This window comes from Emydura macquarii, unplaced genomic scaffold, assembly GCF_026122565.2.
Source record: "Emydura macquarii macquarii isolate MOO-44397 ecotype Brisbane River unplaced genomic scaffold, CSIRO-AGI_Emac_v2 contig_450, whole genome shotgun sequence".
Classification (NCBI taxonomy): Eukaryota; Metazoa; Chordata; order Testudines; family Chelidae; genus Emydura; species Emydura macquarii.
The window spans coordinates 1,479,212-1,506,386 of record NW_027130587.1 but is presented as its reverse complement, the minus strand read 5'-3'; the positions used below and the strand labels follow the sequence as shown (position 1 = coordinate 1,506,386).

The 27,175-nt window shown below is 55.1% G+C and overlaps 3 protein-coding genes across 4 annotated transcripts in view; 2 read left to right on the top strand and 1 right to left on the bottom strand.

Moving 5' to 3' along the window:
• Positions 1-4,560, top strand: part of STX1A (syntaxin 1A) — a 183,988-nt gene extending 179,428 nt beyond the window's left edge. Inside the window, exons 9-10 of one of the 2 annotated variants that reach the window (XM_067537738.1) lie at positions 2,695-2,805; positions 4,316-4,560. In XM_067537738.1, the coding sequence (XP_067393839.1) occupies positions 2,695-2,805; positions 4,316-4,393 (189 nt within the window). In that variant the 3' untranslated portion in view covers positions 4,394-4,560. The other variant, XM_067537739.1, reaches the window with a different exon arrangement.
• Positions 4,561-4,941: 381 nt separating this feature from the next.
• On the bottom strand, positions 4,942-18,699 carry BUD23 (BUD23 rRNA methyltransferase and ribosome maturation factor). The gene is made up of 12 exons (XM_067537740.1): positions 18,546-18,699; positions 18,151-18,188; positions 17,297-17,392; positions 16,845-16,927; positions 16,591-16,687; positions 14,647-14,743; positions 13,544-13,594; positions 12,694-12,779; positions 12,367-12,412; positions 11,732-11,793; positions 10,183-10,272; positions 4,942-7,117 (listed from the first exon to the last, which is right to left on the bottom strand). The coding sequence occupies exons 1-12, from the start codon at positions 18,591-18,593 to the stop codon at positions 7,063-7,065; spliced, it is 849 nt and encodes a 282-aa protein (XP_067393841.1). The 5' UTR covers positions 18,594-18,699; the 3' UTR covers positions 4,942-7,062.
• Positions 18,700-18,828: 129 nt separating this feature from the next.
• Positions 18,829-19,766, top strand: DNAJC30 (DnaJ heat shock protein family (Hsp40) member C30). Its single transcript, XM_067537741.1, has one exon. The coding sequence runs from the start codon at positions 18,921-18,923 to the stop codon at positions 19,539-19,541; it is 621 nt and encodes a 206-aa protein (XP_067393842.1). The 5' UTR covers positions 18,829-18,920; the 3' UTR covers positions 19,542-19,766.
• The last annotated feature ends 7,409 nt before the right edge of the window (positions 19,767-27,175 follow it).

Sequence of the window (27,175 nt, the reverse complement as noted above, 5' to 3'; positions counted from 1 at the left end):
GAACGTCTCAGAACCGGCACCCCGTGGCCGCGCAGGCTGGGAGCCGGTCTCCCCGTGTGCTGGGTGCTCGCCCTCTGCGTCTGGGCCGGGCGGGTGGCTCAGTCTGTCTCCTACTGGCCCCTGGGAGCCCCTTCCGGCGGGTGAGCTGGGCCCAGCCCCGGGATGGCGTGCGAGGGGGGCACTGCTCCAGGCAGAGGGCTGGGCCTGTCCTGTGTGCTGGAAAGCAGCTGCCTTTTGCCCCCTGCCGGCCACTGGGCAGGGCTGGCAGGATCCAGGCTGATGCACCCCTGGTTCTTGGGCAGCGTCACGCGGGGCCGAGCTCGCCCTGTTTCAGCTTCCAGGGGGCGTCCGAGCGGAGGGCAGAACTGCCCCAACCAGCGACCTGGGGCCAGTCCCAAGCAATGCCCCCCACCCAGCCCTGCGGGCACCGCCTTGGGAGCATTCCACACGCCCAGGAGAGCAGCCAGGCTGCCACCAGCACCACTGCCACGCGAGCCAGGAGCTGAAAAGGAAGCGAGAAAAGCAGGGGTGGGGGTGTCTCGGGGGGAAGTTCCAGCCACCCCCAAATTGTGGGACAGGCCCAGCTTTTGTGGGTGTCCCACGCGCCGGGAGCCTGGCCCAGGACCCCCCTCGGCCAGAGTGCGATGGGGCCAGTGCAGGAGGACGCACAAACATCCCCACGGGCCGGGGCCGGCTGCGGCCTGCTCCAGACGCTGGTAGTGCACTGCCCGATGGGGCAATGGATCTGCTGCCCTGGGTAATGCCTGCTCAATTACTACCCCCATTTCCCAGCTGGGGAAACCGAGGCACCGAGGAGCTGAGTGGCTGGCACAAGGTGACTGTCATGAGTAGACTCCAGGGCTAGTGACTCCCTGTCCCTGCTAGCCCTGCCTCCCTTCAACGGCATGATTAACCCTTCGCTCTCTGGTGGCCCCGTGGCGCACCCCGAGGGCAGGCCAGTGTCCTAGGGCAGCTGTGACGGGCAGGGGGCGTTTCCAGCTGTTGGAAACAGGACCTCAGGCTCTTGAATGGGACCAGTCCTGCCTGCCCCACGTTCCCTTGAGGCAGGCCCCTGCCGGCAGCTGGTGGCCCCTGGGACCAGGCTTGCTCCAGTGTGGGGGGGCTGATGAGGGGGGCTGGGGGTGGCGTGGGGGGAGGCAGGGAGGGGTTTGTAGCCGGTGCGTGAAGGGTTCGGCAGAGCCATTCAAGGGCTGCTGCGAGTCCTCCGTGTGGGCACGGACCAGGCCTCTCCGAGCACGGCAGCCTCGCTGCCGGCCTGGCCCTGGGCAGCCGTGGGGCAGGCTGAGCAATACCAAGCCCCTCTCTGCCCTGACGGGGCAGTTGGGGAAGGCGTCGGTGCCTCAGCTCCTGGCTGTGTTGGGGGGCGGGGAGCGCAGGGCCCCCACTCCTGGCCCTGTCGCTCCGGGTGTCACTTCTCATTGGACGTGCACCGAAAGGAGTGTGCCAAGGCCGTGCCAAGGCCGGGCAGGGTGAGGGGCTCTGAGAACGCAGGGGGGAGACACCAGCGACCCAGTGACTCATGGACCGGCTGGGTCCAAGCAGGCAAGGAACAGGAGACCAGACACCTGGGCTCCCAAAGGAGACTGCAGCCCCCCCCCACACTCCCAGCCCCACCCACAGCCCCACCCTGCCCCTCCTGCCATAACTGCTGGCGGCTGGGACAGAGGGTGCAGGAGCCCCTGCCCGGCTCAGCTTGCCCCAGTGACACCGCAGGACTGGAACTCGGCACGTCTCTTCTCTGCCCCGTCCCACAACCCTCCCCCCACATAGCTGGCCCTCGCAGGGGGCAGAACCTCTCCCCGTCAGGGCAGGCCACGCTCTCCTGTCCGCACCTCGCGGCTAAATGGTGCCCGGCGCTGGCACCTCCAATCCTGTGGGTTTGCATGGTCCCAGCTGATAGGGCAGCGCGCCCCAGCAGGGGTCGGCTCCCGGTGGCGGTGTGCTGGTGGTGCGGGCTTGTGTCCAGGCATGCCTGTCGCTTGTGTGCCTGTCTGTGTCAGTGCCTGCTGCTCCCTGCCTTCGCAGGATCGTTGCGCCAAAAGTGTCCCTGGTAACTTACCCTGGCCTGGCCCTTGTGGGGAAATCAAACGTCCCCCCCACCTGCCGGGGTTGCTTAGCCCAAAGTCTGCCCTGCTGAGCCGTGCGGCCAGGAACCGGCTGCCCACGGGCAGGTGCCTGGGACGGCATGGCCACTTGTCTGCCAAGGGGCTGCCTCCGCGCAGATCACTTGGGTACCAAAGCATCCCATCCCGCCGCCTGCCCTCCTTAGGGCTCTGCGGCTGCCTGGCCACAGGGGGGAGCTGGAGCGTCCAGTGGTGCAAGGAGCCGGGGGTCCAAAGGAGCCAGCAGCTGGCCTGCAGATCCCCCCTCGTGCTGGGGCTGGGGGCTTGACCCCCGCGTGCAGGGCAGGGCCCGTGGGCAGCAGGTGGCAGGCTGGGACTAACGCTCCCTCTTTCCTGTGCAGGGGGAGCAGAGACCAGGTGCAGGGGGGGCCCTGCATTCAGACGCGAGGGGGTGACGTGCCGGGATGGAGCCCGGGGCGCTGCAGGCTGGGCACAGGCAGGTAAGGGGAGCTGCCGGGGGCCCGGCACTCACGTCTGTCTGTGTGTTCTCGCTGTCCGTGTGTTCTCTGGCTTGTCTGTCTGTCTGCGTTCTGTCTCCCGTGCTGCGCAGGGCGAGATGATTGACCGCATTGAGTACAACGTGGAGCACTCGGTGGACTACGTCGAGCGGGCTGTGTCCGACACCAAAAAAGCTGTGAAGTACCAGAGCAAAGCCAGGCGGGTGAGTAGTGTGTGGCGGGGGCCAGCCCTCGGCCTGCAGCCCTCTCCGCGCTGCCCTCGTGGCTGGGAGCACACCCCAGGGCTCCAGGCTCCTCTGTGGAGCGCCCCGTCAGCCCCCAGCCGGGCACGGGGGACGGGGCGGGTCCCAGCGCCCAGCTGACCGGGCGTGGGGGGACGTGGCAGCTGCCATCGAGCGGCGTTGGCCTCCCCTGCCCCATGCGGCTCTGGTGGGTGAGAGTCGCGGAGAGGTCAGTCCCGCAGTTAGAAACCCCTTGGTGAGCACTCGAGCCGGGCTCCCCTGGGAGCGGCTGGAAGCCCAGCGCGGCTGGGGACGCTCAATGCAGGGTTACCCTGCCCCAGGCCTGGAAGCAAAGGCCACAGCCGCCTCCGGGAGAGGTGTGCACATTCATGGAGTTCAGGGTCGTTAACGGGCCTGGCTGCTGGCCCGAGGCACGGCATGAGCAGGCCCGGGCGGACCTGTCCCTCGTGGGCAGCTTATCAGAGAACTGGGGCACCGAGGGGCGGGGGCAGTGCCTGCCCGGGGGGAGAGCAGCCCTGGTGTGGGCTGGCTGGTACAGTGCCCTGCTCTGCCAGCCCCCACGGCTGCTGGGAACCTGCCCCGAGGAGGGGCACGGGCCTTTCCAGCCCGAGGGAGCCTGTCTGCCTCGAAGAGCCGGGACCTGCAGGCAGGCCAGCGCCGGCTGCGACTGCCAGAACCAGTAGCTCGACCGGCCCAGCCGAGGCCCTTGCGGGCACCCCTTGCCCCAGTTACACCCCAGCCCTAGGAGACCGCTGCCTCCAGGCCTGCTGGCTCCCCCCTCCCAGCTGGGATTTGTCAGACGGCATCAGAGCAGTGGTGGGGCTCAGCTCAGGGCCCTGCTGCTGCTGAGACCCGTGGCTGTTCTCTGGTGCTGTGGGCAGGCAGGAGGGGGCCTTTGCTGACTCACGCTGACCCCTCCTGCCCTGAAGCCCTGGGGGCGTTTTCTAGCCCCTGGGTCCGTGTTGCTCAGCTCCTGGGGATACGATCCCTCCGCGCGCTCAGCGACCCGCCTGGCCGCGAGCCCTCCTGGCTGGCTTGGGCCTGCGCAGCCACAGCCAGGACCTAGGTCTGCAGCAGTCTCATTGGTGTGCTGCAGGGGAGCAGAGGAGGCTGGGACTAGTCCAGGCCAAGCCATGGGGCGCCAGGGTGCAATCCCTCGGGCCGGGCTGCAGTGGGGCGAGCAAAGTGCTCCTCAGAGCTCCCGTGCCAGGCGGGAGAGACCTGCCAGCGGCTCTGCCCCACGCGGCCCGTCTGGCTGGGGCCAGCTCAGAGCCCTGCCCCGGGCTGGTGGCACAGAAGCGCAGGGGCCCCTTGCGTGCGCCGTGCCTGTGTCTAGCTGAGGCACGTTCCCAGGCAGGGCCAGCCCTGCAGGAGGTGCTGGGGGGCTAAGGGGCTCACTGCGGGCGCAGGTGGTTGGACTGTAACCTCTCCCCCTCTCTCCCGGGGGTGCCGCGGGGCCACGCCGGAGCAGAAGAAGATCATGATCATCATCTGCTGCGTGGTGCTGGGCATCGTCATCGCCTCCACCTTCGGCGGCATTTTCGGATAGACCCTTTCCCAGCCGCAGCTCTCTGCCTCCCACTGCGACGGAGCGCCGCCCCCGCGGCCGGGCCCAGCCGCTGCACCCGAGGGCAGGAGGGACCCGCCGAGCAGCATTTCAGTTTCTAATGCATGATCGTTTTGTAACACTGTGTGTATGGTGCGGTACGTCTGTGTGGAGAGGGGGCGGGGCAGGCCAGGCCGGCCGGGGCTGGGCCCAATGGATGACAGCGCACACAGGCAGCCCTGTACCTACAGCTGGGCCCCCACCTGGGCCAGGGCCGGGAGGAGGATACGCTGGTGCAGTGATTCTCCTGGCACGGTGGCCGGCGTGGGAAAACAGGCCATCCCGCCGGCCCTGGGCGAGGGCGGGCCAGTGGAGAGGTAGCTGGCTGCTCGCCCCCAGCTCTGGATCCTGCCACTGCCACTGCGGGTTCACGGGCACAGTCGGGTGCCCTCTGCATCTGCTAACAAACTGCCACCCCGCGCTGCCTGCTCCCAGCCATGCCCCCCCCCTCCTCCCCGCAGCCATACCTGTGCCCCTCCCCTCAGCTGGCCAGCCCTGGCCTCTCTCCTTGGGGCTGCCCCTTTCTCTCCCCTCATGCTGGCTGCAGGGGCCTCATTTCCTTCACCCCACTGCCTTGCACACATTGCGCTACAGCGGGCCTGCCCCAGGCGGGTGGGGGAGTGCAGCCTGGCACCATCACACCTGCGCCACTAGCAGAGATGCTTGCTCCGCTCTGCCTCATGCAATGCCCCGCCCACGAGCCCAGCAGCGGAGGGGTCCCCCGTTGGTAAGCAATAACAGGCTGCCCACAGGAGCGTTCTTGGGGAGCTGCTGGAAACGGTGGGGCAGGGGCCCCTCAGGAACATCCCTTTGGGGGGCAGAAGGCTCTGCAGCACCTCTGCTGCCTTCAGTAGCAGGGCCAGAACCCCAGGCAGGGCTGAGCTGAACAACCCACCCCACAGCCTCAGGGGTTGCAGGAGCCCCTGCCCAGGGACTCTCGAACCAGCACCCCACCCTGCTCAGCCTGCAGACATAGGCTCCACATGGTGGTGGGAGGAGGGAGGCACCTGCCAACCTTTGCAAAAAACCAGCACTAGAAAGGGGGCAGGTAACCTCTGCTGGGGATGCGGCAATACAGCCCGGGAGTGTGCACAGCTGCAGCTGGGCCAGCGCTCTCACAGCTCCATGAGGCGCTGACACTGCACAGCTCAGACGCCTGCAGCAGCCCTGGCTAAGGATGTTCTAGGGTCAGGCAGCTGTTCTCTCACGGGGGGTGGGGGGATACAATAGTGCAATCCCTGCCCCTTAGCGAGCCCTGGTCTGTCCCTCTCCACCACCCCCTATTGCACGAGGAGACTTCGTTAGCAATGCTGTGTTTGTGCTTTGGGAAGATTTTTCACTTTTCCTTTGGAAACACAACATCACACTGTCTTTTTTCACGCAGTATCTGTCCTAAGGGGCCCCAGGACTCCCCACGCCAGGGAGCTGGGCTTGACGCAGTATTTCAGGAGCAGCTTGGGGCACGCCCCGTTTTCACTTACACTGCCCCCCCCCTTTTTTTTTAAATGTACTTGAAAGAGTTCAGAGCAACCCCCTGGAGTTGTAACGTCGCTGTACTGTGAGCTAAGTGTCCTTGTTTTCTATGTGGATCTTGAACTTGACTTGCTCTGTTCCCATGGGTAGGACAACGTTGTATGTTGCCTCCTTTCGACATCCAGTCCCCGTCCCTCCCGCAGCTCGCTCGCCGCCCCCAGCTTCGGGTGCAAAACAGCTTCCCATTTTGTGGAATTTTTATGTAGAATAAACATTTGTAACTGTAAAGCACAGCAGTGGCCTGCTTGATCTGTCGCACCAGAGGGGAGGGCTGGATAGAGGGCGCCTCCGGGGGCCTGGGAGGGCCGCACAGAGCTCCAGGAACAGAAGCGTTCCTGAAAGGGCCCGTTGAACACCTCCACTAAAGGAGTGTGCCCCTGCCAGGTGGGCAGCATGCCGCAGCCCCCCCACCTCCAGCTGCCAACCCACGAGCACTGATCCACTTGTGGATTTTCACCTGGCATACGTCACAGAAGAACTGAGTACGTGGCCACGGCGTTGTGGATGCCCTCACGTACCCTCGGGCAGCCAAGCCGAGGGCACAGCACTGCGCAGACAAATACCCCTGGGAACCAAGGAGGAGCAGCAAAGAACCGCTGTTCCCACTGGCCCCTACTGTGCAGAGAACAGCCACCGGCCCCCCTGCACGGTGTAAAGATGATAGCCCTGCAATACTCGTACCCAAGGCCCTATTTACTGAGTAGATCACCCACATCACCTGGCCCCATACTGGGGCAGGCTGCCCACCAGCATGCCTGACCCATCGCCGTTTGGCTCCGATAACAGATGGTGCCACCGATCAGAGTCTCAGCCCCCTGCACATCAAAACGGATGCAGCGCGTCCTTTGCAGACCGTTGTCTTTCCTGTTTGATGCTGTCCGGTCGTGTTTCAGGGGCTCCGGCCACCAGCAGAGCTGGCCCAGCCTTCCACCACCAGAGCCACCCACGGACCCATCCAAGCAGCTTTCAGTCCCCGGCACATCCATCGAGGGAGGCACGAGCTGCGGAAAGTTCTGCAGGCGGCCCGGTGCATCATGAGCAGCGTCACACCTTCCAGAGAGCTGGGATCCGCCGGCAGCTTAGAAGTGAGGCCGCCGCTTGCGGCCAGTGTATCTCGTATCCGCCCGCACTTCCCTGCAGAGCAAGGCACAGAACAGATTAGAGAGGGATTTGGGCTGTGAGTGAATCTGAGCAGGAAGGACTGGAGCCCCCCCTCCACTGAGAGCCGGGGGGAGGGGAGGGCGTGGGAAGAAGCACTAGAAGAGGCATGCAGCAGGACAGACAGCTGTGGCCACCCTGCTCAAGAGAAGGGAATTGCTGGGGTCCTTGTTATCAGCCCCTGAAGCAATGGTAGTGCAGTGGTTCCCAACCGCTCTGGCTCGAGGGCCACAAATACGTTGATAACCCTGACGGGCCACCAGCCTATCAACTCATAACAAATGTACTGACCTATGCACCACTAAGGACCACAAATCACCGCAGAGTTAAAGTAAACCTTTAGCGCAAAGCAAATTAAAAAAAAAATTCAACTTTAAACCAGGTACGAAGTTGTAACGCAGGGTCCAGTTCACGCAACTCTAATCTCACGCGACTTCTGTGGCTGAACTCCAGAAGCTAACTCATCGATGTCTGGCTTCTGGTTAGTGGTCGCCAGTATCATCAGACCATTCAAGTTTGTGTTTGTAAGGCAGGCGTGGTGTCTGGTTTTGGTCAGTTTCATCACAGATGCTGCTGTTAGCACCAGTAGGTAGCTCCCAAAGCGGCAAACAGAACGCTGAGCAAAAGAGCGCAACTGTCCAAATTCAGTCACTGGAAGCATTCGCCAAAATGAACTCATATCTGCTGCAGGGGGAAGGGCCGTAAATCAGCCCTTCAGGGCAGCGGTGCACTTCAGAGCTATAATTTCCAGATGCAGTTTCCCTTCTAGTGAACCAATCTTGTCATTGGGAAACAAACGGATTTGTAAAGAGAGCCACATTGTTCTCTTCTGCTTCAAACTGATGAATCAGGACTGAAAAATGTCCAGCTGTGTCTCAACCTCACTCTTATACTCGTCTGCGTCAAGTCCATTGTCCACCGATCTCGCTCAGAATTGTCAAGCTTCCTGTAAGCTAGCTGACCAATAAATGGCTGCAGCCTCATTTTAAAGGAAGCAACATCATTACACATATTTGTGAAGGGCTCGTTGCTTCTCTGAAGCTTCAGATTTAAAGTATTCAGCTGAGCAGTTACATCGACTGAGAATGCCAGTCACTGACCGCCAGTCACTGGCCTCAAGACACGCCCGTTCCAAAGGCAACTCACTGATTTCCACCAGACACTGCAGAACACTATTCTGCAATTCCCAGAAGCGAGAAAGAACTTTACCTTTTGACAGCCATCGGACCCCACAACGCAGCAACAGTTCACCATGCACTTCTTCCGCATCAAGAAACTGTCTGAATTCTCGCCTATTTAAAGCCCTGGTGCAAATTTTGTTCACACATATCCATCCATCCATATCATATCCATCACAGGCTTGGGATTCAGACTTTTCCCACACAATGCCTCTTGATGAATGATGCAATGGTACTTTAACAGTGGTCATTCAAGAAACTACTCCCACAGAGAGAGACACCCAACACGTCTCAGACACTCAACAGGTGAACCATCTGTGCAGATGCTATCCAGCTTTCCCCAGTCCAGATTATTTCTTTCCACACATCTTCGGGCAGCAAAGAAATCCGTCCCTTTTATGGTGTCGTGCATTGACTGAACCCCAAGCAGCTCTTCAATGACCTCAAAATTTTCACTGACAGCTCAAATAAAAATTGTGACACGTGCCGTGTCAGAGAGATCATTAGATTCAGCCATAGCCAGTGAAAAGAACTTGCAGTTTGAGGCATGAAAAGCTACTTGATCCTTGCCATTCTCAGCAAGCTGTTCAACACATCCTGGCATAGTGTTATTTGACAGCGGCGTGTCTTTACATTCGGTCTCTGTCTGCTTGTCACCCAACGTTCTGGCTGCTATTTTTAGAGCGGGCTTCCCCATTTCCTCGCCATCTGTAAACGCTTCTTTCTTCTGGCCAACAACAGAGCCACCTCATAGGAAGCAACAACTGCACCTCTGCTTTGCTCATCTCTATTCACAAATAATGCCTGTGCCTGCTCGGTGCTCTCTTCCCCAGCGATGTACTCCCGCTGGGCATCAGAGCAGATCAAGGTCTGTGTATTAGTGGTGTGGGGCCGTCCCAGGTTATCTTTTTTCAACACGGAAACACAAAACCCGCAAACTAAACAGACTGGTTTTCTGCCCCCTCCCAGCGTAAACATGTATTTTTCTTTCCACTCGCTATTAAACTCACTGCAAGATACATCTGCAGCTGCCTGGCCTCTGACTTTCGCTTTTTTGATTTTGATGCCACTGTGCTCATTTTTACACCTCCAAATGACTGTCAGTGTGTCACACGCTCACAGACCAAGCACTAGTGTAGGTGAGTGACTGCCACCACACACTGAAGCACATGGCCTGGCAGCTAAGTCACAGTGGGTGGCCTGCTAAGTGCGGGCCAAACCAGAAGGCCCTGATCTTTAGAGTCCTGCCCCTCCTCAAGCATGGCGGGTCCTGGCTGCTCCGCCAGCAATCCCATTTCCCCCCACTGCAGCCAGACAGAGGAAGTTCAGTCAGGAGGCTGCCTCCCCGCTGATCTCCCGTCCCCCTGGCTGCAGCAAGGAAACGGCATGTGTCCTGCAGCTCCATGCACTCCACTGGGTCCCTAGGCAGCGGCTCCCTTCTGCAGCCAGGGGGACAGGAGATCAGTGCGCCCCTCCCTCTGGCTCTAGCAGGGTCCCCAGCGCCTAGGGACCGGGCGCAGCGCTTCGCCGTGATCCCTGCTACCGCCGGGGGAGGGGAGCACTGATCTCTCATCCCCATGGCTGTAGAAAGGAGCCTGCACCCGGCTTGTAGCCCCGCGGCACCATGCTGGGTCCTGAGGCAGCGGCTCCCTTCCGCAGCCAATGGGAGGGGAGTGGTGGCCACTTTGAAAGACCTTGTGGGCCACTTTTGGCCTGCAGGCCACGGGTTGGGAACCGCTGTGTTAGAGATTGTCTGCATGGGAGACCCACGGGGCTGGGTTACAGCCCAGACAGTGCCCGCTGCTGACTCCCTCCCTCCCTCCCACAGGAACCCGGGGCGAAAGAAAGCAGGATGGTACTCACTTGCCCTGCCGCCGTCTGCGTTCCTTCTTCTCCAAGACCCAGTCGCGGCTTTTCTTTGCAGACTTGCCCTTGGCGTTTCTGAACCGGGTTCTACAGAGAAACAAACGAGGGTGCTGACGGGGGCTGTGTGAGGAGGGCCAGTCTCTCTCTCAGCTGCTTCCGGAGGTCTCTTGGCTTCATTTCCTAGTGCAGTGCAGCTCTTGTCCCCTTAGGTTGGGGCGGTGAGCCTTGGCCAGGACAGTGACAACCCAGGTGTGGGGGAGGATGGAAGCGAAGACAGCGAGCAGCGGCGTGCGCAAGCAGCACTGGCCAGGGCAAGCAGCAGATACAGGCAAGGAAAATCCCGACAAGTCCTCAGCTGCCTGGAGCAGCGCAGAGAAAGGGAGGGGTGGGGTCTGGTGCTTTCCTTGTGTGTTCTGCAGGAACACAGGCCATCAACACCACGGGGAGAGACAATACACCCCAAGAAAGCAGCCAGCCGTCCCCTCAGCTCAGGGAGGCGCGCACCTGGGCACTGCCCAGCCCATTCCTGCGGCGATCTCTATTCTGACAGGCAGTCGTGTGCTGGAACCTGTGGATTCCCTGGGACATAACCCCGTATTATGGAGGAAGGCAGCTGCCATCTGGTCTTTTTTAAGCAAGCTGCTCAATGGCGCCATCAGAGTTGCTAATGCTGCCCCAGACAAACGGAGCCGTAAGCTGGGTACTGTTAAGGAGTGGAGCAGTGTCAGAGGCAGGAAAACATGGCAGCCAACAGCTCCTGGCAACCACGACGACTCTCCTCTGCCTGGTGCTCTCAGTCCCTCCTACCGGCTGCCAGGGGAGCTTGACCCTGCGCCGCCACCCAGGGAGTAGACTTGCTAACAGCAGAGAAACGTCTCGGCTGCACCAGGTTCCAGACGGCGCAAGAGAGGCAGCCACAGAGCTGAGACGGGAGGGAATTTAGGGCTCCACCGGGTAATCTACTGGCACAATGATACCAGTCTGACTCCCCATGGGAACATTTTTCTCCAGTGTAACTACAGTGGGATAATTATGTCAGTGACTGTCCCCGCGCAGACAAGCCCTGAGCCAGCCTGCCTGGACGGTCACCACCCATTTGACGGCAAGAACACTGGAGAGCAAAGGGACATCTTAAAAACCCCACAACCCTGCCCTACATCAGGCCCAAACTCTCCCGACCCACCCCCACCCAGAACTCTCCCAGCCAAACCACGGACCACCAGGCTAGACAGTGTAAAGTGTAAACAAGCAGAACAAACCCCTTCGCGTCATCTGTACGTGCCACAAAGTAGCTCGATCGGCTCAAAATCTTCTGCCGCTCCACAGTGGTCTAAACCGTGCCAGCCCAGAGCTGGCCGGCTGAAACGGCTGGGGCAGGAAGGGCCCAGGGAATCATTACGCAGAGCACCCAAAGCTGGACGCCTCCCCCCGCAGGGTCCTGGCCCTCCAGCTCCGATTCCACTCTCCATATCAGGGGCACCCCGTCCGCACTGGCCGGGCCCCACAGGCTCTCCCCCGGGGAGGAGCCTTGTGATGAACATGGTACCTTTCGTTGGTGAACTTGGCCTGCTGGGACTCCTCTCCATCGGCGCACTCAGCACCAAGGGCCTGGAAGCACAAAGCAACGGGCCTCAGTGCCACAAAGAGCAGCACCACCAGCCACCACCCCCGCACACAAGGGGAAGGGGGCTCTGCAAGAGCGAGGACTGGGACCAGGCCCCAAGTCAGCAAGTCTCAGGGAGGCACAAACTGATCTTCCAGTGCTGGAGGTAAAACCAGGCCAGCCCCGAGCTGGCTCAGTGGACGGTCTGGGCCAGCACGGGTCAAGGCTAGGCAAGCGAGCAAGGCCATTCTGATCCTAAAGACACACGGCTAGACCCCTCCCCCCAGACACAGGGCTTCTGGAAAGGGACCGGCAGACTTCAGGCACGAAGGCTCATGGAGCTGCACAAGGCAGGGAGGCCAGCCAGCTCCTGTGTGCAGATACTTCTTCCAGACGAAGGGTCGATTCTGAAGCCTAGCTCTGCCCCCAGGCGGGAGAACGTCTCACAGCCCCCTGGAACCCCTGCCAGGGTCTAGTTCCCCCTGCTTAGTTTCCTGGCAACCACACCCACCAAAAGAGCACCCCTAAACGGAGACCCTGAGCCTCCCGCACTGTGCCTCCGAGCCGCAGTTCATCACCTTTGGTAACGCACCAGTCGTCCCAACAAAGAGACAGAGGAAGAACCTGAAAGAGAGACAGTGAGATGAGATTCAGGGAGCCGAGATTTGTAGTCTGGGACCCTGAACGCACCGAGGTCTGGACAGGAGTTTCCCACACAGCTTCCAGAAGCTGACTAGAGGCCAGGTGTCATTCAGAAAGAATCTACTCACAGATTCGTACTAGGGTCTGGGATAGGAACGACAGCCTCTGCCATGGGGTAGGATTTCCATACGGGGGGAGACCCGCATTCTACAAGGATACGCTCCCCACATTCAGTGCCCAGCCCCGCAGGAGACAGAACTCACTTCTTGGCTTTGGCACTGTTGGGATAATCCACCACCATTCCTCCTGTAAACCCTGCCTTCATGGCCTGCGCAGTGATGAGCTCCAGCTGGAGAGAGAGAACATGTTGTCAGGAACAGTCTGGCCATCACCAGCCAAGCAATATACAGCAAAGCAGCCGAGGCTCTGCCAGCAGCTAACAGCTTAGCAGCTAACCCTGCGGCAGGGTCTAGCAGGGCGATGGCTCCCAGCGGTGGGATCACCCCCCTCTTTCATAGCAAACCCTAAATCCAACCCCCAGGGCCACAGGCAGCGATCGCCCCAGAAACCACTCTTTGGCTGGATTCATTTTAACTCGTCCGTCCTTTCCTCACTCCCACCTTTTGTGTGTTGTCCTCATGCTCTAGCTCGGTCTAAGTGAGGATCAGGTCAGCGGGTCTGATTTTTAAGCGCTGCAGAGCTGGGTGCTACATAAACAATAGCACGCAGCCCCGCTGCCTGCCCGCGGCTCCGGCTCCTCACCAGTAACTGTGAACAGACCACTAGGAAATCCGGCAAACCAAACGCTCAAACCCTGTTCTGTTGGGCCCTTACAGCAACCTAGCCTCCTATTTCTTGTGGTGGGCTCCAACCCCACTGCAGTGTGGTCAGGTAACTTCTACCGAGCAGGTGCCATGCTGGGATATTTCACCTCTTGGAGGCATCACACAGCTGGACGTGCCAAGAGACTTCCAGCCACCTGAAATGGCACCAACCGAAAACACCCCCACCCACGGCAGCTTCCAAAAAACCCTGGAAAAACAGCCAAGCTTTGAGCAAGGCTTCTCCACCTCATCCCTCCCTGCAGTCCCCTTCCCCATCAGCAGAAATTACCTGGTCTGAGTTTTCAGGGTACAACTGCAGGACAGCTCGGGATCCTCGAGCCTACAGGAAACAAAGGAGGTTATAAACCCCTGTCCTAGAACAGGCTTTCCCCGGCATACCGTCTCCCAGCCCAACACAGCATGATCAGAGCTGGGAGTTCTGTCTAATGGTGCACAGACATTATTACCCACTACAGCCAGAATAGGCCTGCTGGGGAACGTCACCTGAAAGAGGATGTCCTCTCCCTAGATGCTCTGTGAGAAGGGGTGGCTAGCTGGCTGAGAAGGTGTAACACTTACTAAAACAGAATAAAGGGTCAGGAAAAAAAATCACAGTTTGACGGTAACTCCACCTGTTTTTCCCCTCTGAGATCCACCAAGGTCACCCCCTTAAAAGGTTCCGGCTCTCTTGGGCAGAGACCCCGTCTCTTTCCTTCCTGACCAGAGTTTTTCCAGGCTGCAGAGTTCACTGCCTACACTGATATTTCCAGCAAGTCAGATGCCTAAATAGGTCGGCGTCTGCACTTTACTTTTGCTCCGAAGGCAGTTTACCAGCAGTTACAGGTTACCACTCAGCTCTTTCTAAGCAAGCACATTTATTCTGACATTACAGAGAAAACATAGTAAAAACACTAAAAGAACCTATGTGCATGCTAAAAAGTTTACCAGATGTCACCCCAACTCCAACCTTGGCCTCTGGGAGGAGTTAGACCATCAAAACCCACAGCTGGGTTTTGCCTGTGGTTACAAGTTCGTAACTGTCTCATATTCAGAACCAGAACTGAGATTGGGCAGGTCAGCCATGCTCAGGCCTTTGACCTCCAGCCTTGGGGAACAGGTAATCAGCAAACGATGACCGTCCTCAGGGCACAGCTTCAGAAGGCTGGGATTCTGCATAACTGATAGTGGGAAATTTGCAATAACCTCACTTCACCCTTATTGTCCCAAACATCTTGTCTGGCACATTTTCAATACAGTCCTTTGAACTCCCAGGCCCCACGTGACATCTCCCCCCAGAGAGGTTACATACATCCCCACCCACAATGCTACATACACTTAATACAATAAAGGTTTTCAAGGCTATTGCAGGAAATGGCCATATCTGTCACTTACCAACGCAGAATAGAGGGTTGAGAAGAATCGATACAGGCGTTTTGGGGGACTGTGAGTCTTCTTATCAGCGTTACAGAGCCACTGCACTGCAGAAATACTGAAAGAGAATGCGGGACGCTGAGCCACCAAGCCTCCCACATGGGGAACCGAAGCCACGTTCTTTAGCAAAGACTCAAGTCCCCTAATGTCCTTCTCCTACCAATACCCTTCATACCTATTCTATGGTCCAAGATGGCGTGTGATGTACTGTTGGGCCCAAGACAACTAATGCATTTCTTCCTGAGTGCACTGACTCCTAATTTCTAGGTGCAAAGGCGTTGTATAAGCCCATTCTAAAGAGACGCTGTCTAGCTCAGGTGGTCACATATTTCAATTGAATTCATGTCTGACCCCCTTGCTGCATCTATCTGGCAGATCTGGATTCTGCAGAGTACAACGTTTCATTACCACAGAGTTTCTAGTCCTTGATGGTAAAGAAAACTTGCCAGATTGGAGCTGGTGGAATGCAACCTTAGACCATCTGCTACCAGAGTGCTGAGAGACACTCATAGAAATGGGGGGCTCACTCTGGAGCACAGCAATGACACCGTAAGGGCATTCGACAATAACCAGAGTCCATAACTGTGGGTGATTCACACATGCAACTCACGTCATTTTTCCCTCAGTGAGTGATACTATGTGAGGAAGTGGGAGTTTCCTGTAATATTATGTACCTTATATGCGCCTCGGTTTCCCCTGTACCTTCCATGCTACCCAGTTGGGTTAAGTCTGCTCTGGGGGCAGCAGGAGACATGAGGTGTGTGTGTCACCTCACTGTCTGGGACACAATGAATTTTACGGAACTGGCTGGAACCTGCTGGAGAATCTGAATGAGGCAATGGGAAACCCCCGAGACCAGAAAACTCTCACCTAGCAAACCACCATCAAGAAGAAGGAAGTTTTCCCTCCACCTCTCAGCAGGAAAACTGATCAGGAGCCAGCTCGAGAACAAAGGACAAAGAGGTGACAAGCAAGGGATAAAGAGCTCGCTTTTGGGAGAGGCTGGGCTTCTCTCCCCTGCCTTTGGATGGGCAAAGGGGCCGAGAGCACCTAAAATAGAGTTCAGAGCAGCTCGGCTGGCGAATTGCTCCGGCCTGGCCAGATGGACTACGCCTTAACCTTTAATTCTCTGTGCTAACCTAAGAACTCCCAATGCTGCATTCCAGCTGACTAATAAACCCTACTCTGCTTTGAAAACACTGCTTAGTGTCACTGCAAATACCTGCCGAGGTACACTCATCCCTAAACAGTGTTAAAGTCGGATTGGGAAGCTCATGATGCGAATCAGAAGTACTGGCATCTCAGAGGTGGTGAGGCTATGGGCCTAGCCTGAAGGAGTAGGACCCTTCGGGGATCTGATACAATGAGAAACTGTTTAAAAGCTGGAGTATAGCACAGAACCTGTGTGACACGCTGAATGTAACAGCAGCATTAACTAGCAAACTAATTACATTATATCCTTGAGCAAACCTCCCATTAGTCAGTGGGAGTGTCGTGGTGACTCGAGGGTTCTGCCCCTTCCCATCCCCCCTAAATGCACCATATGCCCATGATCTAGTCTCTTATGCCGTGCTCAGCACTGGTATTCAGCACCTTCTGCTAACTTTAGTTATCAGTGACTCTCAGCCATTCCCAGCCCTGTCCCTGGTTTTGGGATAAGCGGTTCCCCTGCTTTCACAGGCCACCACTATGAAAGAGTCAAAGGTAATTTTCTAGCAGCTGCTTCCAAATAGGGGAAGAAGCATCCCTAATTCTAAGCCTGTCCAAATTTCAATACCCTGCCATGGAGTGCAAGAATCAGTCCACATGGGGTAAGGCCAGTGAACATGGCCAGGCTTGTCTGAGTCTTCCTGCTAGGCAGAGCCTCTGGGAACGAAGAGAAAAAATCAGAGAACAATGTCTTACCTGACACAGCCATCAAACATGCCTGGCCTGAAGGGAATCCCTTGCCCCATGTCTGCAAGGATGAGGTCTCCTTCCACCTCTCTCTCCACAGCAACATCTGCACGGAACAAAACACAACTCAGCAACTCTCTCCAGATCAATACCCAGGGCTGCATTTTATACATTTCTAATCCTCCCACTGCACATATGTATTGGCTGCCCCGTGTTCACACAGTCAAAGCACTAGGGTATGGAGTGGAGGAGAATCTGCTTACCCAACATGGCTGAACTGATGTCCATTCCAACCCAATGATGTCCTTCTTCAGAGATGTAATCTCCACTCAAACCAGAGCCACAGCTAAAAACAAAAGAACAGGTTTTAGAAATGCAGATTAATCCAAATATCCAGTCCTTTCACTGATCTGTCTGCAAACCCTTTCAGAGCAATGAGCTTCTCTTTCCTCTCTCTGATCAGCAACTGTGGAAATTAATCAGACACCCACGTTCTTTCTAGATATTTGAGCCATGTTCATCATCATGGTATCCACAGAACTCCACAAAGCCCCAGAGGAGCTCCACTGTAATTTGTAGTACAATCCTAAAACCCTTACACTGACAAGTCAGAACTCTGTCCTTCTATCACTGCAACATGAAGGCCCTAGAGATAAGGGGGGAGGAGGGAAGCAGCATCCTTATGGTTCTCTATGGTTCACATGCAGGGTCTTACCCGACATCCAGAAGGAAACATGGCTGATCCTCCGGCAAGCCCAAAAGCTCCACAGCCCGTTCTGACATCTGCGACTGGATCTCAATCATTCGAGAGCTGAGGAAGAAACAACCCTCCTTTATTCACACGAAAGTAGTAATGAGAGATCTAAGTGGCTTCTACCATCCCAAATAAAGTCACAGCCAAGGTAACCACTGGCTCAGACCTTAGTTATTCATAAAGACGATGCAACATTCGGCAGCACAAGAAAACGCCTAAGATGAGAACCTGCCTTGTAGTGGGAATTTCTGCATTCTTTTGGGGGCCCATGGGCCCTGCATGAATTGGTTTAGGCTTTTTTCAACCACCTGGTCTTTAGTAGCACCATTGGTGTCAGACTTTTCCTTTTGCACACTCCAACTGGTCAATAAAGCTCTCTACACAATCACTAAGATTGAAGTCAGGCACCCAACTGCCTGCTCTACCATTCCTCAGGAGTTAATAGCTAAGAGAAGAGCAGCAGATCTTACACTATACACTATGCTCACCAGGGGAGAGCTGTGCACACCCCAGTATGACCAGAGAACTCTGGCTGAGAACAGATACTGGTACTCAGGGGACAGCTCCACACCCTTAAGGTAAGGAGAGCAGCTGCAGCACGGACCTTCCTGAGTTCTTTCACCATGTAATTTAGTTCAGACTGTGCTTCCTGGTGCACATCTAGGTACTTTTGGGGAGCACACAGCACACACCACTCCAGATGCTCTGACCCTCAGCACAGAGATGGGATTAGACCCATCCTCACCACCTGCACTGTCTGGGGACCGGCCATGGGCAGCACCTCGGCACTAAGGCAGCAGAGGAAGTGCTCTTACTTCTGGGAGTATTTCCGGGCCTCGGCCTCATCGTAGAACTGCAAGAGAAAAAAGAGTGTGAAACCCAGAGAATGTGGGGCAAGGGCTCCCCGCCCCCCCCCCCAGGGCACCCCCCGCAACCCTCCAGCCCTGCCCCCCAGAGCACACCCCGCAACCCCCCGCCCCCCAGAGCGCCCCCCCCCGAACCCTGCCAGCCCTGCCCCCCCAGAGCGCCTCCCCAGAACACCACCCCTGCCCTGCCCCCCAGAGCACCCGCCGTGTCCCGCCCCCCCCCCCGAGCACCGGGGGGTCCAGGGCAGGGGCCCCGCGTCAGCCTCGGACTCGGCCCCAGCCAAGCCTCGCGGCGCGGCGGACGGGGACGGGGGTGGGGAGCCGCCGGCGGGGGCCGGACTCACCAGCTCCGGAGGACCGCGGTGCTCCGGCCTCCGCCCGCTCCCCGCCATGCTTGCTCTCTGACGTCATCTCCCCGAGCCGCCGCGCGGCGCGCTCTGTGTGAGGCCAAGCCGCCGGCAGCTCCCATTGGTCGAGGCAGCCGGTCCGCCCGCACAGCTTTCCTCACTCCATTGGCTGGGGACGCTGACGTCCCGCCCCTTCACGGGGAGCGCTCCCATTGGCCGGGCCTGCCGGCCGGCGACGCTCTGACAAAACGCGGAGCGGCGACGCCCCCTCGCTCGCGGCCGCCCGGCGGCGGAGGTCGCGCTGAGGTGAGCGGAGCCCGGCCCGGCCCGCGCCCGCCAGGACAGGAGCCGCCCCGCCGCCCCCCGGCCCGCATGGCGCTGGCTGCCGCCGCCCGGCGCTGCCCCGGGGCCCTGCTGCGCCGCCGCCTCCTGCCCGCCCGGCCCGACAGCCGCCGCGGCGCCGCCGACGGGAGCCCGGCCCGGCCCGCGGGCCTCTACGAGCTGCTGGGCGTCCCGGCCAGCGCCACGCAGGCGCAGATCAAGGCGGCCTATTACCGGCAGAGCTTCCGCTGCCACCCGGACCGCAACGCGGGCAGCGAGGAGGCGGCCGCGCGCTTCACCGCCCTGCACCAGGCCTACGCCGTGCTGGGCAGCGCGGCCCTGCGCCGCCGCTACGACCGGGGCGTGCTGAGCGGCGAGGAGCTGGGCTCGGCCGGCAAACCCCCGTCCCGCCGGGCCCCGGCCCCGCCTCCGCGCAGCGTGGCCACCGCCGCCCACCGCCGCCCGGCCGGGCCCATCTTCGACTTCGACGCCTTCTACCGGGCCCACTACGGCGAGCAGCTGGAGCGCCAGCAGCAGCTCCTCCAGCGGCGCCAGCAGCTCAAGCAGCAGCAGGAGGAGGCGGCCGAGCGGTGGAAGGCGCACAGGGTGGCCGAGTTCTCGGTGGCCGCCTTCCTGCTCTCTGCCATGGTGCTGCTGGTCGTCCTGAGGTGAAACCCACGGGCCCGGGAGCTCCCCGCTGGGCCGGACGGCAGCCTGGCAAAAAACGCTGGCCAACCCCCGGACTCGGGCCACTGTTTTGACTGTGCCGGTGGATAAGCGAGATGTCTCACCCGCGTGGATGCGGAGATCTTTACGACTGGGTCGGTGATGTTCCTGTGGTTCTGCGAGGATGCATTGGGAGAATTGAAATGCTATTAAAATATCTTGAAGAATCTGTATGAGATCCCCATTCCTTCACTGCACGTGTAGGTACATCTCATTACATTGCCAAACAAAACAATCAGAAGTCTTCTCTGTCACTTGCCTGCCAACAGCTGAGTTCAGGGAGCTGCCCTTCACCTGCCAGAGTTGGAGATGTTTCTACCATACACCGAAGGGGAAAGAAGGCAGCTTCCTGCTGGGTTTTAGATGTTAATAGAATACTGTTCCCGGAACTCTAATCCAAATGGGTATAAAGTGCATTTCAGCTCACCTTTGAGCACTTACAATGCTAAAGTGGCACAGCTGTGCCGTTTTAGCATGACAGTGTAGTCACTATGTACACTGATGGGAGGAATTCTCCCATTGGCGGAGGTAATCACCTCTCCTGGAGGCAGTTGCTAGGCCAATGAAAGAATTCAGTCAACCTAGCACTGCCTATACCGGGGTTAAGTTGGTATAACTGTCTCAGTGATGTGGAGTATACATGCCTATGCTAATGTAAATTCAGAGTGGACAGCAGACGTAAAATTAGATTTTAGGGTGAGTCTAATTAAGCAAAGACTGAGTCCTTTTTGCACTTTATGAATGAGTAGATTGTATTCTCACTGGCGCAGAATAGTAGTTTGGTATGGTTCTTTAGTTATCAAGAACCGACAGGTGCCATGTCCGCAACGAGTAGGCTGCTGGTTGCTCTTACTACCTCTCTGTTGTATTTCAGGGCTGCCAGTGTCTGACACTCACTGAACTGGGTATGTTACCTTTGTTATTGGCTGCCCTGCCTCTTTGGGAGACCTGTCTGACTTGATAGCAAAGGTTTTCAGGTTAAGTGTTCCCTGACTTTAACATGGGTCTTGGATTGCAAGGTAGCAGCAAATCTGAGAATCTTCATTTTAGGTAAAATATCAAACAGATTTATTAACTGCAGAAAGATAGATTTTAAGTGATTATAAGTGATAGTCATATAGGATCAAATATAGATACCAAAGAAAATAAAGATAAGCGTACAATCTAAATCTTAAACTGTATATCACTAGGCGGTATTTAGATCACACAGTGCTCTCGCCCCAGTTGGATGTTACAGCTCTTTAATACACAGATTGTTTCCTCAAAACCTTGGACCAGAACTCCAGACAAAGTTCAAGTCTTTGTCTTTCCAGCATTCTTGTTGCTTCCAGCATTGGTGGGGAAGGAGAAAGGCCCAGGCATGATGCTGCTGTCCCTTATTTTATATCCTCAGTCCCTGTGCCTGAAAGTCCCTAGCCTAGACTTGTCCTGGTGGACTTTGCTGAGTCACCTGAGTTGAGCAATTCCCCTGCTGGGTAATGCTTGCTGAACACCCTCCTGGGTGGGGACCACCACCCTTGTAGAAGAGACTTTCAGATTTACAGTATATAACAACTGTACAGCAAAATCTCATAACGATATACACTGACAATATATGTATTTGGATAGAAAAATGGTTTTCAGCAGACCATGACCTTTCCTATGATATCTTACATGATATGTTTTGCATGAAATATATATGAATGAAGAATATGGCGGTTACAGGGTGTTGCTATGGGGTACAGTGTATCATACTTTCACACCGGGGCCTGGGAGGATCCTGGAAATAACATTTTTGTTTCTAATTCATTTAATGCACTGCCCCCTGGCACGCTGAGGCTGGAAGAGGGGCTGGGTTAGTCCACTGAGGTAGGCTATTCCTAAGAATTGCATATATGCTTGGTGAATGTCTGGGTCTGATTTAGGAGTGGAATATACTGAGACAAATTACTGTATTAACCTGTGCGCTCCAGGAATGTATCTTAGAATGTGGACTTGTCAGCAACAGCTGCATTTTCTTTTTACACTTCACTGGGGGCCAAGAACATTAAAGTTGCACATATCATTGTGTGCTGATGAAAGCCTGTGTCTCTTCCTTTGGCATAATAAGAGAGTTCAAGAAAAGAGAAATTGTGGGAGAAGCTAGCAAGCTGGCGCTGGTGGAAGAGGGAGGTGTAATAGGAGAGGACAAATTGAGGGATGCAGAGTTGTGGAGAGCCTTGAAGGCAAGGGTAAAGGCCTGCTGTTCTCAGAACAGGACCTAGCAAAACCTGCAGTGAGCATGGTCTGTCACAGGGACAAAGATTTCCCCTGCTGGTATTTGGGGGTTCTCTCCACTATTAAAAGCTTCCACTGTGTCCTGGTGCTCTCATTAACTGATGGAACTGGCAGCAGAGCTGTTAATCTGAGCCCCAGCAAGAAAGTGCTGCGCTCACTAAACTGGCCCTAGCAGCTTTCTGTCCTCATTGTTTCATGTCAGTGCCCCTGCAGATGGTGCATCCTGTTTGCAGTTCATCGATTCTAAGGCCAGAAAAGACCATTGTGATAATCTAGTCTGACCTGTGTAGCAGAGGCCAGAGAACCTCACCCAAAATAATTCCTAGAGCAGATTTTATAAAAACATCCAATCATGATTTAAAAGTTGCCACTGATGGAGAATCCACCATGACCTTTGGTAATTGTTCCAATGGTTAATTATGCTCACTGTTAAATTTACACCTTTATATCCGGTCTGAATTCGTCAAGCTTCAACTTTCTGCCATTGGATATCACTATAAAGCAGGTTTTCTAATCCTTTAATCATTCTTTGGCTCCTGTCTGAACCCTCCAACATCCTTCTTGATTTCTGGACTAGACACAGTTTTCTAGCAGGGTTTGCATCTATGCCAAATAGGTGAAATAACCTCCTTATTCCTATTCAAGATTCCGTTTACTCATCCCTGGATTCCATTAGCTCTTTTGGCCACAACGTCCCACTGAGAGCTTATGTTCAGCTGATTATCCATCACGACCCCCCAGATCTTTTTCAGAATCACTGCTTCCCAGGATAGAGTCCCTGTGACACCATGTCTGAAAACAACACCCCAAAACCCCATATTCACCAATGTCCTATAATTATGATATCTTCTGTACAAAGTATGCCTTGTTTGGCATTATTTTAAAAGTTTGATCTGCTGAACATTAATATCTTGTCCGTTAGTATGTGCTACCACTGTATATGAAGTTATGAAGCATTGTTGAATATGCTATTAGAACATGTTGCAAGGCGGGAAACTCCCACACACAGTCTTTCAGGTACAAGCATGGAGTGGCCAGACAGTGTTAATGGCTATCTCTCACCCATTCAGGAATAGATTCCACAGGAATTGTTTATAGTGAAGCTGGCTAGTTCATCGGGCTCAACGGATAGTGATCAACGGCTGGACGTCTAACTGGTGGCTGGTGACAAGTGAAGTCCTCCAGGGGTCAGTCCTGGGGCTGGTTTTGTTCAACGTCTTCATTAATGTTCTGGAGGGTGGGTGGATTGCACCCTTAGCAAGTTTGCAGATGACACTAAGCTGGGGAGAGTGGTAGATATACTGGAGAGTAGGGATAGGATACAGAGTGACCTAGATAAATTGGAGGATTGGGTTAAAAAAGATCTAATGAGGTTCAACAAGGACAAGTGTAGAGTCCTGCATTTAGGATGGAAAAATCCCATGCACTGCTACAGACTAGGGACCAACTGGCAGGCAGCAGTTCTGCAGAAAAGGACATGGGGGTTAGAGTGGACAAGAAGCTGGATATGAGTCAATAGTGTGCCCTGGTTGCCAAGAAGGTTAATGGTATATTAGGCTGCATTAGTAGGAGCATTGCCAGCAGATCGAGGAAAGTGACGATTCCGCTCTATTCGGCATTAGTGAGGCTGCATTTGGAGTATTGTGTCCAGTTTTGCGCCCCCCCCCCCCCCTCCCCCCATTACAGAAAGGACGTGGACAACTTGGATAGAGTCCAGTGGAGGGCAATGAAAATGATTAGAGGGCTGGAGCACAGGACTTATGAGGAGAGGCTGAGGAACTAGGGTTGTTTAGTCTGTAGAAGAGAAGAATGAAGGGGGATTTGATAGCAACTAGCATCTGGGGAGGATGGAGCTAGACTGTTCTCAGTGGTGGCAGACGACAAAACTAGGAGCAGTGGTCTCAAGTTGCATTGAGGAAGGTCTAGGTTGGATATTAGGAAAAGACTTTTCCAGTAAGAGGGTGGTGAGGCACTGGAATGGGTTACCCAGGGAGATGATGGAATCTCCATCCTTAGAGATCGGCTTGACAAAGCCCTGGCTGGGATGGTTTAGTTGGTGTTGGTCCTGCTTTGAGCAGGGGGTGGGACTAGATCCCTCCTGAGATCCCTCCCAACCCTCATCGTCTATGATTCTATGAAGGCTCACTGCAGGAAGCAATGGGGTTTGCCTGACCAATGCGGATGACTCCCCAGGTCACAACACCGATTGTTCTAGCAAGCTGAACACTATAAAAAGGGGAGTATGACATCATCACTAGGCTCCCCTCCCATACGACTGAACACTTGAAGGGTCGTCAGGAAGCCCAAAGAACTGTGAGGGGGGGGGGGAGTCCCAGGCAGGGGAGGCTGCCCAGCCTGCCTTTAAGAAACTGCTTGTACCAGCTAACACAGGTGAGATCTTGCTAATTCCAAATCTCGTCAGTGTGCAGAATTTAGACTGCGATCTTATGTTTATTTCATTGGGTAACTACTTTTAATCTCTTTACACTTGCCACTAATAATCACTTAAAATCTATTTTTCTGTACTTAATAAACGGGTTTCATGTTTTATCCTAACCAGTGTGTTTTTGAGTGAAGTGTTTAGACAAACTGCTCGGTTACAAAAGGTGGGGCACGTTCCTACTTTGAGGGAAGGGCAAACTGGTCAGTAATCTTCACTGGTCAGGCTTTGTGAGCAGGGCTGGATGATACCATCCTGGGAGCCAGCTGGAGCTTCGCTGTTGTTGGTGCTGAATGGCTGGGGAAAGCGTCACTGAACTAAATTGAGTGTCTGGCGCCACCTGCTGTCGGATTGGGTGATAACAGGGTCTGTGTGTCACCTGGGGCGGCTGGTGCAGGGCGGCTCATCCCAGGATAACTAGTGATAAGGGTACCCAGCGGTTCTGCATCCCAGGAGTCCCCCAGCGTGTCAACCTGGCCTGCATTCTCCATTCCCAGATAGATACGTTTACATTTAGCCACATTAAAATGCATATTGTTTGCTTGCGCCCAGCTTACCAAGTGATCCAGATCGCTCTGACGCAGTGACCTGTCCTCTTCATTATTTACCACACCCCCAGTTTGTCACCGGATAACTTTATCAGTGATGGTTTTGTTTTCTTCCAGGTCACTGATAAAAATGTTAAATAGCAACCGGCCAGCAATGTTATGGGACCCTATGAGAAAAACACCTCTTTGGTGGGGATTGCCCGTTTTGCCATTGTGAGACCTATCAGTTAGCCAGGTTTTCATCTGTTTAATGTGGGCCAGGTTAATTTTGCATCGTTCTATATTTTTAGTCAAAATACTCTGCAGTACCAAATCAAACACCTTACAGAAGTCTAAGTTTCTGGCGTCACCACTATTCTCTTTACCAGCCAATCTTGTAATCTCATCCAAAAAATATATCAAGTCAGTGTGGCAGGATCTTGTTTCCATAAACCCATGTTGATTGACATTAATTACATTAACCTCCTTTAACGTTTATGAATTGAGTCCCAGAGTAGCTGTTCCATTATCTTGCCTGGGATTGACTGGGAGACTGACAGGCCTATAATTACCTGGCTCTTCCTATTTACCCTTTTCAAATAGTGGCACAATGTTAGCTTTCTTCCAGCCTTCTGGAACTTCCAGTGTTTCACGACTGATTGAAAATCAGCTTTAATGGTACAGCAAGTTCTTCAGCCAGGTCTTTTAAAATGCTTGGATGGTCCTGCTGATTTTAAAATGTCTAACTGCAGTAGCTGCTGTTGAACATCCTCCTGCAATACTGGTGGAATGGAAAGAGTGTTATCATCATATAATGAGACTACATCTGTGTTTTCCCAAATACAGAACAGAAATATTCCTTGATTAATTTTGTTCTCAACATCTCGATTTTGTGCTAAATAAGTGCTTGTATCTTGCCTCTTTTTACCTTCCCCTTTTGCTCTTAGTTTAATGCCTTCCTGACTAAGCAGTTTGTCCCTAGGGAGATTGGTTCAGCTTCTACTGAGGTGAAGGCCGTCCAAACGGTACACTCCCTCTCTCCATAGAAGATGGACCATGTTCCACAAAAGCAAAACCCGACACCACTAACGTCGCCAGCAGTTCACTCCCAATGTTTCTGACTTCTAGCCTCCTTCACTCGTGGGAGGGAATGATCTGAAGGAAGGGCACTTGAACGTTCTTCAGTACGTTCCAAGGTCCCTGTTATTGGTGCGATATCCCTCTCATGCTGTCTGGAGCGGCTCACAACCGTGAGTGCTAACCTCAGAGCAGACATCCCAAACTGGTGGTATGCTCCATAATTAGACTTCACCAACCCAGTAACAAGTGTGAACTTTGACAGCACTATTACAGTCTTACCACAGAGCCACCGACTGTCCCCATGGGCACTCCGGTCTATCCTGTCACCCAGCCAAGCTGGACAGTGTGATAGATGGTCATTTTACACGAATAATCACAACAATATTCAGCTTACACCCAGTCCCAATGAACCAATCACTTACCCCAGGTCAGCTGTACTCAGATCTCAAACTAAAGACAATGCCTGTAGACAATCCTACTATGAGAAGAAATGAGTTATTTACAGGATTCAAACAGGAAACACAAACACACAGATGAGTTACAGGCTTAGATTTTAAAAGGTAATAGAAGCTTCTACAATAAGTAGGTCCTTGTGTTCTCTAGGCCCAACCCATGCCAAGCAGCATGGGGATCTCTTGCTTACGGTTAGGAATCTTTGTCCCTCAGAGTCCAGACAGCATAAAGATCCAGTTTCTCCTTGTCAGGGGTTTTTATCCCCTTCCCCCCAGAATCCAGGCTGATGGGATGAGTTCGTACACTCTTCCCAAAGGGAGTGAGGAATGCAACCAACAACGTCTGTGTCCTTTGATGCTACACAATGCTTCATTTGCCTTCAGTGGGCCATCCTGTGTGCGGGACAAGCACTTTACCTTAATCAATGCTGCTTCTCCTGTTTGGTGAGTTACACAGTTACAGAGGTTACAGTGCAATCACTCAGTAGAATCACAGAATCCTAGAAGATGAGGGTTGGCAGGGACCTCAGGAGGTATCTAGTCCAACCCCCTGCTCAAAGCAGGACCAACCCCAACTAACCCATCCCAGCCAGGGCTTTGTCAAGCTGCAGCTTAAAAACCTCTAAGGATGGAGATTCCACCACCTCCCTAGGTAACCCATTCCAGTGCTTCACCACCCTCCTAGGGAAAAACGTTTTCCTAATGTCCAACCTAGACCTTCCCCACTGCAACTTGAGACCATTGCTCCTTGTTCTGTCATCTGCCACCACTGAGAACAGCCTAGCCCCATCCTCCCTGGAACGCCCTTTCAGGTAGTTAAAAGCT